We start from the raw sequence: 13,615 nt of genomic DNA, 5'->3' as shown, positions 1-13,615 counted from the left end.
TCATGAACAGCTAAATCAACACGTCTTTATTGAAGTACATAACGGTGCAGAACTCTGCAGTGCGCAGGCGCGCTACTACATATATACATTTGAACTGCCATAGATGGCGCTGCGATACATAGCATCATCCCCTCCTAAGGAGAAGTTACAAACATAGTCTTGTAAGTATCTAGGAGTTTTACGATGTCTACGACTTGACTCTTGAGTACTAGAGGAGTCTGAAGTTAAGACAGTATCTGATGATGAATTTTTCATGTTGTCTTTCTGGGGAATATTTTCAACTATAGGATTATTTTCTTCTTCCCACCACAGCTGAAGAGGAACGAATGAAGCACCTTGAGATTCGAGGGATGAGGATGATCGAGATCTCAGTTGATCAATATGACGTTTCCATATGGAACCATTAGGGAGCTCAATGTTATAGGTAACAGGTGAAAGTTTCTGAATAACTTTACCAGCTACCCAATATTCTTTAGAACAAAAGTCACGAGCAAAAATTGTGTCTCCTATCATGAAAGAACGCTGTGGACGAACTACGTTGTTATCCGATAAGGTTAGCATTACCATGACGAACCACATAAAGGCGAAGTTTATGGCGAGAACGATTGTAAAGAACTGGTACTATAATAAATCCTAATACATTCAACTTGAAATTTCCATATGTGCAAAGAAAATGTTTAGACTCATGTAAAGAAAAGGATGATAAGTCTCTGTTTAAAGTGGATTCAGAAATGATGGAAAGTGGGGAGCCAGTATCAACTTCAAAACTAATGTTCTTCTTATTAATAGAAAGAGTGAGAATAATAGGTGGAACTGGTGTGGAGACATCTTGAATATTGAAAAGATTTAAATAAGATGAATTATCTATCTCTAAGTAATCATTTGAATCATTGTCAGTATGAGATAGTTGGTGTATGCTCACATGAGAATGTTTAGTTTTTCCACAAATCCTTGCAATATGACCAAGAATGCCACATTTATTACAGGTAAATGTTCTAAATCTACAATTCTCACGGGAATGATTTTTGCTTCCACAAGATTTACAGATGTAAGTACTGGTTTTCTTGATACCAAAAATAATGGATAGTGCCTCTTTTTCTGTCTGAGAATATCGACGTTGAGCAGGCGAAAGTAAAGCATTAGCAAATGAAATAGGACGTTTTACATTGTCGATAATATGGAAAAGAACAGCGCCGACACCAAATTGAGAAGCATCTGTAGTCAAGTATAATTCTTTGTTAGGATCATAATGTATGAGAAGTTTAGCTTGTTTTAGTGAGTTTTTTGCACTTTGAAAAGCAGATTCATGCTCTTTTGTCCAGATCCAAGAGCATCCTTTACGTAAGAGTTTGTAAAGGGGGTGTAGGTAAGTAGACAGTTTAGGTACAAATTTAGAATAATAGTTCAACATACCTAGGAACGAGCGTAGAGAATGAACATTACGAGGCTTATGAGCTTTTAATATAGGATCCAGTTTTGATGATAAAGGAGCAATTCCTTGTTTTGAAATATCAAATCCTAAGAATTTTACAGAATCTTGTAAGAATTTGCACTTTCGTTTGTTTAGTTTGATTCCTTCTGTTTCACAAATGGATAGAATCCTTTCAATATTACTCAAGTGGTCTGAATGATTTGTACCAGAAGTAACCAAGTCATCAAAATATGGTTGCGTTTTTGGAATGTAGAGAATAATTTTTCCATAGCTCTTTGAAATAAAGCAGGGGCAGAAGCAATACCATATAAAAGACGATTGCACTTATACAATCCAAGATGAGTGTTGATAACCACTAAATTTTTACTTTCGTCATCCAATTGGAATTGGTTATAGGCATCACTTAAGTCAAAGGTAGAGAACTTCTCACCTCCAAGTAGTTTCATAGAGATTTCTTCCAAACGAGGTATTGGATGGACATCTATTTGTAACATCTTATTCAAGGTTAGATTGAAAAGTCCAGCTATCTTAACACTACCATCATTTTTAACTACTGGAATTATAGGTGTGGCCCAAGCACTGTTGGATATCTTAGAAATAACTCCAGCCTTTTCTAACCTAGATAACTCTGCAGTGCGCAGGCGCGCTACTACATATATACATTTGAACTGCCATAGATGGCGCTGCGATACATAGCAGAAACAAAAAAAATTATATTTCAAAAGTTCATTTTAATATAAAAATTGTGATGCATAGTGACATCTAGAATCAAAAACATTCTGATGTAGACACGAAAATATTCGGGATCACCCACCCAAACAGGACAGGTTAATTAAGCAAATGTCGGTAGCAGAAGATTGCATCCAAAATGCCTCATTTTGCTTTTGCATTCCTTTCAAAATCTGGATCATTCGCTATAATTTGATCAACAATTTTAGTTATCCTTACCAAACTTTTACTAAGGAAATCTGTAGAGAAATTTTTTGGGTTCTTTGTTTTCAGAATCCTATATTCCAGTTCCATGTGAATTCCTTCTTCTGCCAGTTCTTGAAGGTTGTTGTAGGTAAGGCTCTTACCAGAAACCTGTTGTAACTCCTCAATATCCTGCTCATCTACATCTCCTAGTCCTGCTGTATCAATTGGGTTGAGTTTGGTCATCCTAACGATATAACAATAGGCTTTTCTCATTGAGAATTCTTGGATATCTTTACCCATAACTTCTTCCACACTTAATTTGTGCATTTATCAATTAATTCTTGCCAAGCGAAGCCGATATTGCCTATGGCATCCATGATGATATATTTTTTCTAAAATTGCACCAAACAAACATAGATTTAAAGAAAGTTAACCTTTTCGCCATCTTTTTCTGTTTGGTTCATGTTCGTAAATAATTGTATTATATATGAATCAATGAAATGCCATGATAATTTAAATCGGCGTAAATTTTGAGTTTTTTTTTTACTTTAGGCTTTGAGCAGACCACATTATATCATCAAATCAGCATTAAGCAATGTCTTACTGTATTTGTACAATCTTTAAAAAATTTACAAAAAATGCTTAAAGTTCAAGCTTTAGTCATTTGAATCTGTTGAGATTGTTATGGTTACATTTAATGTATTTATCACTTTAATGATTAAATAACATTGGAATTTGTTATAACTAAGATGCGTCCCATAAATATAAAGGCACAAGTTGTTATGTCAATAAAAGCTAAACTAATTATCATCATATAACTAAATCAATTTAATTTTGAGGTAGTCACAACTTAATAAACATAATAAAAAACCATTTAATTATATTGTAAAACAACTTAATAAATTAATTTAAATCAAAATCACGTTTTTCACTATCCTAAAAATATAAAGGCATAATACAAAACCACTAGAACAGTAGAAAGTATTGTTACAAATCTTTAATAATAATCAACTAATAACCAATACACTTTCCCTTTTTCATTATAACTTTGTAGATACAGTCTGACATTGATTGTGTAAGTTTTTAAGGACTATTGTAGTTATTTCTTTCCAATGGATATTAATTGCATGTTTTAACTCATCTACACTATTATATTGGCACCCATTAGTATATACAGCTCTAGCTAAGATTTACCAGAGGTTTTCCATTGGATTCAAATCTAGGGGACGAGTTATCCAATCAATATTTGGGACTCCATTATTTAAAAACCACTCATAAGTTGATTTAGCTGTGTGGATAGGGGCATTATCTTGTTGGAAAGAAACAATTTCCAGTAATAATATCAGCCCAGGGCAAAAGAAACTTTCTAGCATGTCTTGATTATGATTTGCATTCATTTGACCACTGAGAAATGCAATATTTGTCTTGCCAAACCAACAAAACTCACCTCATATCATCACTGAACCTCCCCCTTGCTGCCATTTTGAAAATATTTCTTCCTCACCCCTCAAATCATGCCAATAACAAGTCCAACCATCTGGTTCGTCAAGATTAAACTTCTCGTCACTCCAGATGATGCACTTCCATGTATCTGTCCATCCCATTTTCTCCTGTGCCCACTGCAAGCAATTTTGTTTGGATGGAGTTTAGTTATGATACAAGTGTTTCTTTTTCTTATAGATGAGATGCTGACATGTACTAACAATTCTTCCAATTGTAGACTTTGATACATTAAGCTCTGGTTTTGATGCTCATTTTCGTAAAAATGTTTAGTTGCTTTTGATTTCCTTCAAAATACTATGTTTTCCTCTATTTGTAAGTTTTGAAAGTCAACCTCTTGATTTCTTTTGTTTGTATTTGTCTCCAAACTTTATGGAATTGTCAATTACAGTTTGAGAACAATTAATTTTCTTCACAGTTGCTCTTGCTGAGTAATTTCATTTCTTAAAGCTGAAATCTAGCCTTTTTCAATATCTGTTAAGGGTTTTGCACGTCCCGTGATGAAAAACAATTAATTTACATCAATACATAACAGAAATAAACATTTTAAATATGTGGCAGTTATACTGTAGTACTGTATGACCTCTATTGTTAGAAAATTGAACCTGCCGTTATATTTTTGGGACAGTGAGAAATGTGATTTTAATTTTAATTAGTTTATTGTTAAGTTGTTAAACAATATAATTACCTGATTTTTTAGTATGTTTATTTGTAAGTTGTAACTACTTAAAATTTAAATTGATTTTGTTATATGATAATTAGTTTAGCTTTTATTTACATAACAACTTGTGCCTTTATATTTATGGGATGCACCTTAATCTCAAGATCCATCTCAAAGTGAATTACTCTAAGTTGCAGCATATAAGTTCCCCTGGCTTATATGCTGCAACTTAAAATACAACCTGGTGTATATTCATAATTCTCAAAGTTTTAGCTGAAAATTCTGGCTTAGGCTTGTACTTGCCATATAACTCAACAAACCTACATTAATCTAGAAATGAAGTGTGAATAATTATGGTATTTCTATCAGCCATAAATCAGAGATTTTTCAGATTTAAAAGTCTATTTAAGCCTCGTGATTTACGGATAGATTTATGAGAAATTAATATCAGTGGGATTTTTTCAAAAAATCTTAGTAAATTGATTTTTATTTTGTTTATATATACTATTTGAAATGTTAAAATTTGTCATACATTTAACAAGTATATAACTGTTGTATACATTAAGATGCACAAGTTCCTCATTTAACGAGTATTCATTATTCAAGTCCCTGTAGTTACATGGTTGAAATATTGTGGAACACCATTAAAAATTCCTACTTACAAGATTTTCCCAGCAGATGGTAACTTTCTCTTGCATGACATGATCTAAATGCTCATTGATACATATTTGTATCGCCATACACAAGATGCATTATTGTGCATGCACTTGTTGTTTCAGTTCTGGATGTTTTTTCTGTTGTGTTTTCTGATTTTCTTATTGAAATTATGCCAACAAAATGTACCAAACCTGATGATGGACTTCCTAAAAGGAAACATGTCTCATACAGTCTAGATTATAATATAAGCATACAATTAAAGAAATCGAAGACAATGTTGAGGACTTGGATAAAATTTCCAATGAAAACAAAAAGTCCATTGATGTTTTACATGACACATTTGCAAAGTGTAATGAAATTGTCAATTATTTTCTTAAAAATGATCCAGTTTATCAACAGGCAGAAAAATTTCAGTGCAGGATGAAAGACTTATTCTTGTTATAAAAAAATATTAAATGAAAAAATAAACTACAGGAAACAGTATACTTTAGATTTGTTTTTTATATATCAAAATTCAGCAGTCAGTGAAAATGAAGAATCACAACCAGGCCCTTCTAAAATTCAGTTATAAATAATTTCTGATATTCAATACAACAAAACCAAATGAAAAATGTGAAAGAAATCTTTATTATCCCTACTTACACGTATGTAAAATATTTATTATTATATAATTGAAATCCCAAATAAATCCCTGCTTTATAAAATGGCAACTTTTTGGTCCTAGTTAGCCACATTAAACGAGAATCCCCTGTACTCCGAAAACAGTTTGACTAGCTTTAAAATATCTGTGATATGATGTATTCACCATAAAAATATTTTTAACTTAATTTTTATTAGAAAGTAATATGAAAAAATTGTTTATTAGGTATACTAGATTTTTTAAATTGTTAGAAAATTTTAATTTTATTGTTATACTTTGATTCTTTATTTCAAATTTAAATTTTGCCTTTATTATTAAAATCAAAATTTTAATCAATCATATTAAAAAGTCTAATTTCATCTCTTCATACTTTATCTTCTTACTATATCAATAATGCTGACAAATTTGAAAAATAGTATTTCTCAATTAATAATTTGGTATGTAAATGATAAATGAATGATTGTGTTTATAAATATGCAATAAATATAATAGTTGCACTATCACTTCCAGAATTCCTTAATCATCTCTCAACTATACATAATAAATTTAAATATATTATCAAATACTAAAATTTTTACAATTATGAGTAATAAAATAGATGTATATAAAAATTAAATATTAAGTTTAGGTTCTAATTTTTCACATTAAATATTTATTTGTACTATATAAATTGTCTAGAAAGGAAAATATTGTTTAAATTTTATCTTTCATCCTTTATTATTTCATAATTCTTAGAGAATAAAAATATAGAAATTCTGAATAAATATATAAAAATCTTTTCTGTTTTTAAATGTTATATTCCCTGCTTATTTAAAGTATTAAAATATCTTAAATGTTTCATTGTATTATATGAAACATATTTAAGATATTTAAAGTAAATTTCTAATTGTATGTTAATTTAAAAACGATAGGGTGTATTTCAAATTGTAAATTTATTGGAAATTTATGTATGAAATTAACTTTTTAGGTGATATGTAAAATAATGAACCATTTCTAGAGTTTTTGCATATTCAAACATTTTCCAAAAACTTCTAAAAGTCAAAAAAATGTATTGGTCTTATTAATCACAACAACAAATACCCCAGAAATTTTGATATAATATCATTATGACAGAAAAAAGAAGTATACAAAATTTTTTAACTGCAGTAATACCCCGAACTTACGTGATAGGTGGTACCGAACAATGACCGCCTAAGTCGAATTCATGTAATTTTGCAATCTCTGTAAAATCCAAGTTGGATGTATGTAAGCTAATAAATGTTCTCGTTAATCTTATCTCATCTTTTGATTTGTTCACGGTTACAAGAAATCACCACATAGAGTCTCTCGAGTCTCCGTAGATATAACAAACACAGAAATAAATAACACAAAATAAATTGTAGCTATGTGTCGATTCCACGTGACACGTCCGAACATGTAAGCTGAACAATAATGTGAGGGGAGTGAGTTGCGTGGCACTCAAACAAAAGACAAATCGATGAGATTTGAAAATCGCGTAACTCCGGTTTCGTGTAAGTCAGGGTAGCATAAGTCGAGGTATTACTGTATTTCTTCTGTACAGAGTAAAATTGGATGTGTACAAAAGTATATTTACTGTTATAGCTAGTATATATTTTAATGTTCTTTTTTTTAGCTTTGTTGCTTATGTCTTACATCTAATTACAGTAGAATATTGATTATCCAAAAATTGATTTAATTGACTTGAGAGCATTCTAAACTGTAGAAATTACAAAGTTTTTATGTAATAATGATTATTGGTGATATTCTGTAGGTTTGCTATTGAGTTCTCATTATCAAACTCTAGTGTTAAGTTTTATTTATTACGGTACAAGTAGAATTGCAGGATTAATAAGTGTGAGGATCCGCGAGCTATTCTCTTGTAAAATTTTAACAAAAAACACGTTAATTTAGAAACTCATCCATTCAGTAATTAGAAAACAAATAAGCAGGTGTTCGTTTTAACAGTAAAGAATCGACTAAGATACTCATGTTAAAGAGGGGTTTTTCACAACAAGTCCCTTCCCCCTCACATTGACTGGAAAATGGTTTGGAAACATACTAACAACTTTCTCACGATTAACAACTGATTGTTTAATATAACAACCAGTTGTTAATCATGAGAAAGTTGTTTGTTAATGACATCCATAAAGAGAATTTAAAACCAAATGGAAGAAATAAGAGACCTATGAGTCGATTTTGTTTAAACTTCCTTGTCTGTTGATGACATATTTGCAGGTGGTCATGAGACCAAATTCTCACACTAGATGGGTGTATAACAGTCGCACATCTGACCTTCCGGGCAAACATACTCGAGAAATGACCGTAGGGAGTTGTCTTGCCATATAATCCTCAAAGGATCATCCTTATAAATTTTATGCTATGTGCAAATATTGTCCTGAGCCTCGACGGATATTCTATCACCGGATACGACAGAGGTATGATAATTAATTATGTGTTGTAAACTCTCTCTTGGCGACCTGGATTTAGAATAGAGTCAGTAGATATCGAATCTTGGGTGTATGCTTATACTATCCTATAATTGTAACCATAGCTAGTTTGTATATCTGCTTTATTGTTTTATTAAAGTTCTTGTTCTATTAACATGTCCTTCTCAGAATAACGGTCACCCTACTGATGTTTTCGCAACCTCTCTACTCGACTGTTTTAAGATGCTCCTATTAAGCCATCCAGTGACCAAGTGAGTGGGTCTTACGACTAGAGGGCTAACCCTCACCCATATTCTCACATAAGTCTTCTAATGCATTAAATTTCTATCCTTTAAACTAGAATTAAAATTAAATATGTCAAATAAACTATAAATATTATCTTTTTATTCTTTGCCTGCCAAGTGTGATTGGTTATCTGGAAATTGCCCTGCCCTGTTTATTTCAGATAATCAACATTCTATTATACTACAACTTAATGTTGTTATATGATTATTGAAACAGTTCACTAATAATTCATATTTTAACAATATAATCATAGAACTGAACTGAACTGAACTGAACTTTGTCAGTTGAACTAAAGATCACATCATATGATCTTTTTTATAATAATCAATGGAATAATGCTTTATTCATTCAACATAGAAATACATTGAGATTGTTTTGTTTTCTATATAAAACTTAAAATATAGAATTCCTTCATATGTAGGACAGAAAAATACAACTGTTTGAATTATGTTCCATTAGTTACTGTTAGTATGGATTAAATATGCTTTGCTGGAATTTCATGGTATTTTCTTATATTGTCTGCTTACAGTTGTCAATTTTAATATAAAAGAGTACAAAAGAAAGGTTATTTTGTTTACACAACAGATAATGATAAATTATATGTTTTATAATCTGCTTGAAATCTTTGCAAAAGATATATACAGTAGAGCGTCGATTTTCCGAAAGTCAATCATTTGAAACATCAATCATCCGAAAGAATTCCAGTCGGCAAATTTAAATTTTCGCCAGTGCTGTGGCGCTTCAATCTTTGGCTATGTCTTGGGTTACTCAAATATTTTACGTTTTTGATACTAAATTAACATCTGAAGTATAATTTTTTATTATTTTTATATTTTTAAATATATTTATTTTGTTTGTACAAAATAAAAAAATAATTTTTAACGATACAATAGTCTTCGTTAGGCTTAACATCGATGAAAATTCAACGCAAAGCGACACGCAACGGAGAAAAATTTCGACGTCGGATACGTTAAACTATTTTTTCGTACGTAAATCAGTTATCTGAAATATCAGTTATCCGGACAACCCTAGTTCTCAATTGATTCGGAAAATCGACGCTCTACTGTATTTTAATTTAAAAAATACAGTAGAACTCCAATTATTTGGGTAATATGGACTGAGGCTATTTCAGATAAAACAGACAGCCACAGCTGTTTTGGATTAAAAATTACAAATAAGTATTAAAAGATTTATATGGTGTCATTTTAAGCCTTTTCAAAATATTTTTGTGACTTTAATCGTAAAAATGTTTTCTGATATATATAATTTATTGTACAGCTAATACACATTATATATATAAATTAAGTGTATACAGAAATATTGTGATGCTCTTAAGGGATCTAATCATACAAGAAGTCACTCACTTTTTAAGAAGTTACTTTATTGTCCTGTAGTTTTGTCAAAGATGCATTTTGGGTTCAAGTCCCTCTTCAGTTTCACCTGCTTTGACATCATATTAAGATTTTATTACTTATTAATCACATAACTAAAATACAACAGTTTTAATAAAAATGTATATTATGTTTTAATATAAATGGTTTGTCTCATATTGAAATTAAACAATAAAAGGTAACAAAAACAATATATTGCATATTAAAAAATAATTTTTTTAATACTTTATTTTATGAATTATACAGTAGTAGTCACTTAAATGCTTTGAATAATATGGAACCTCTGTTGATTGGGGTTCTACTTACTAGCATAAATTATTGAAGTAAATACAGTATTCAAAGTTTGCTTTCTTTAACTTAAAATGATATTGAAAAAATAATTAAAATACTATTTGAGAATGTAAATATTGTGATTCTAATTTTGCTTCACTTAGATGTGAATTCTTTTAAAAATTTGTTCCTATCATGGTAGTTGCATGTGAATATTTGATAGACATAAAAATATTCTATAATTACGATAAATTTAATATTCTTATTTATGATAATGGATGCATTTGCAAATATATTATGTAAGATGAGTACATGATATTTAAAAATTCTATTTAAAATTTTAAGAGAAGTCTGATGAATTATGTCGAATAGATGAATCATGAAGACTTCTGTTATATTAAACCAATGAATAATTATGTAATTTGAAGAATGAAACGTATAATGAAATCAATTATAATTTTTCATAGTAAATAAGATAACAACATTTTCTTTTTACAGATTTCATTTGGAATTGGTCTTTATGCAGGAATATATGCATGCCAAAATTATGAGGTAAAAATGTTTAACATTTTAAATATACTTGATCATCTATAAAACAGATACTAGACACAAACACATATTGTGACACTATTGGATATTACTTGCATTTTGGGATTTTTATCCTTCAAGTTCTAAGAATTACATTGAGATGTTCTGTAAGTGTCATTTGTACTAATTTTGGTATTTTTTCTCCAAGTTTCTTGTATGGTGTTTATTTTTATACATGATCAAGTAAATTTAAAAATAAATCTTTTAAATAATAATTGTTATTTTGTGTAAAAACCTGACTTTCTAAATCTATTTTTAATTAGATACCTCGTGTGGATGAACCAGGAGAAATATGGAGAAAAGTTAGAGAATATCTTGATAGTCATAAAAAGCCTCCAGATAGTTAAAAACAATTATTATTAAATAATTCTAAATAGGTTTAATTCTAGTAAAAAAAATTATTTAAGTAAATTACATTTGCTTTCACCAATCTTCATGTCATTTAAATAATTTGTACACATTGATATTAAAAAATGAAAAGACATTTTCTTCATGGTTATAAATGCAAATGTATTAATAAATTTTAATCTCATACATCACTTTAACATTTAGAGAAAAATACATTAATGGAAGAAATTTTTTTACATTTAGTTTATACTTTACAATACTGTACTTCACATAAAAACATTAAAAATAATAATTTCTAGTAAAATTCAAGCTCAATGCACCCTTACCTAAGTAGAACAATGTTGTGATTGTAGTAAAATCAAATATATGCTAATTTCATTTTTCGTCTTTACTTTAAAAAAATATTTCGGCAATTTCTATATATTGATATCTATCTATATGGAAATGAGTTTATTCAGATATCAAGATTAATGTAAAATATCATTAATCTTTTTTAATACTAATTTACTTTCTTAAATCTTGGATATTTAACATTTAATTAAATATATTGAAATCATTTCAAACTGCAGCTTGAAATTATAATTAACAGATTATCTATGATAAATTAATCAGTCAAATTAGGAACATTTTGCAAAAATTGCAATTAATTCAAATAATTTTCTGTTTGATTTCCAATATCAGTATCATGTTTTGTATATTTTCTAACTTATTCTCTAGATAAGTCTTGTTTACTCAAACATTATTAAGCAGAAATTAACAGCAAAACAATTATTACTACTTCAATAGCACTACAAGTTTTTTTGTTTTTAATTTTCAAAATGTAAATCATGGATAATTAGAGATCTGCAGCAATATACAAAACATAGTACTTTACAGTATGTACAGAAATCTTAAAAATCTGTACATAATTTAAAAAATTCTTTGTAATAAACAAATTTACTAAAGCTATGATTTCTTATATTTTGAATAAAATGACTAGCATGAACAAGATTCTTGGGGTTCGTCTTGAGCGGTGACCTTGAAAGAATCTTTAGCTACATCTTCCATATCTTTTACACGACAAGTGAGCACCAACTGACGAGCAATATCTGTGAACATTTCTTCTATTCCAGCACCCGTCTTGCACGACGTCTTATACACACCACTGATCAAATTATGACACTGTTCACAAAAAGCTTCTATATCTGAATCAGTTATATCCATATGATGTACCAAATCTATTTTATTTCCACATAAAAAAATTTTTGCATTTTCGGCATAGCTAACGATATCCAAAAGATGCTGAGAGAGAATATTGAATGAATCAGGATTATCAAAGCTGAATACTAGAATTGCAGCTTCTGCAAATTTATAATAACTACTAGTGATGGATGCAACTCGTTCCATGCCACCTGTATCCCATAACTGCAACTGTGAAATTAAAAAAAACTTAGATTAATTTTTGTGAAAATGAATGCATAAAAGTTTTATTTTTAAGAACTTATAGTTGCCGAATTTTTTCATTATAAATCTTACTATATTTTTTCAAATGAGAATTGTCTGCATTCCAAGTCTTGACTCCAAGATATGCCAGTTTTTAAGTTATAACTAATATGGTGAATTGTAATAAAAATTTTATGATATTTCCATTTCATTCAGGTAGTTTTGTATTTGGTGAAAATTATAAATTTCCTTATTGAACTATTTAATCCATAACAACTTACATAATACTAAAATTGTTTATGGAAGAAAACTATATAATCTGTAAGGTCTACAGCAACTAAGAATTTTTTATATATATTTTAAACTCCAGATTAGCTATTGTATTAATTTAATCGATCAAAGTAAAATTTTAAAACATTTTTCTTTTCTGCAACACACATGCTTTTATTATTAAAATAATAAATTTATTGTTATAGATTTTAAATTTTGATTGTCTATTTTTTCTAATTTAATAAATTAATGATAAAATGGTAATATATAATATTTCTGATACCATAGCTACAGTTATCTGCATCAATAGTTACATCAACTAAATCTAGAATCTGCATTTTTGAGGTGAAAATTTCAACAAAGACAAGCATACTACAATTTATTTCGTGAGTCTTAGACAAGGGACGCATGGTATCCTAAAGGGGCTCCAGGAGCTTTAAAAAGAATTTATTATAATGGCAAAATTTAAATGTTTGTGAGAAGTCAAATCATTTATTAGCAAATGTTTCATGTAGTCCAATTTTTTTTAATTATACAAGATACTCTTGGTCCTCCTTACCTTAAATAATTAGGACTCTACTATCATCTACAAGTATTCAAACAAATACAGTAGAGCCTCGAAAATTCGGCACGCGATAACCCGGCACTCCGGATAACTCGGCCACACCCTGGCAGGGCAAAAAAAATCCTTAATTAATTTTCATGATAAAGACAGCTTTATGCCTCATAAAGTATTTTTCTGAGGTCTGTCTTATCAGGTAAATTACTGTACACAGTGTATTCATTAAT

General features: G+C 29.4%; 1 protein-coding gene and 1 long non-coding RNA gene across 5 annotated transcripts in view; one reads left to right on the top strand and one right to left on the bottom strand.

Moving 5' to 3' along the window:
- Positions 1-11,289, top strand: part of LOC111638697 — a 24,250-nt gene extending 12,961 nt beyond the window's left edge. Inside the window, exons 2-3 of the long non-coding RNA XR_002758918.1 lie at positions 10,697-10,750; positions 11,050-11,289. This is a non-coding gene — a long non-coding RNA (uncharacterized LOC111638697). The remainder of the gene's footprint in view (positions 1-10,696; positions 10,751-11,049) is intronic.
- Positions 11,283-13,615, bottom strand: part of LOC111638695 (ras-related protein Rab-30-like) — a 60,422-nt gene continuing 58,089 nt past the window's right edge. For all 4 annotated transcript variants that reach the window (XM_023384449.1, XM_023384447.1, XM_023384448.1 and 1 more), the window contains one exon: positions 11,283-12,544. In XM_023384449.1, the coding sequence (XP_023240217.1) occupies positions 12,110-12,544 (435 nt within the window). In that variant the 3' untranslated portion in view covers positions 11,283-12,109. The remainder of the gene's footprint in view (positions 12,545-13,615) is intronic.

Source organism: Centruroides sculpturatus, unplaced genomic scaffold (genome assembly GCF_000671375.1).
Source record: "Centruroides sculpturatus isolate CEXI.00-Female unplaced genomic scaffold, Cexi_2.0 scaffold1198, whole genome shotgun sequence".
NCBI lineage: Eukaryota > Metazoa > Arthropoda > Arachnida > Scorpiones > Buthidae > Centruroides > Centruroides sculpturatus.
The sequence above is the reverse complement of the archived record's forward strand: the minus strand, read 5'-3'. Positions and strand labels throughout refer to the sequence as shown.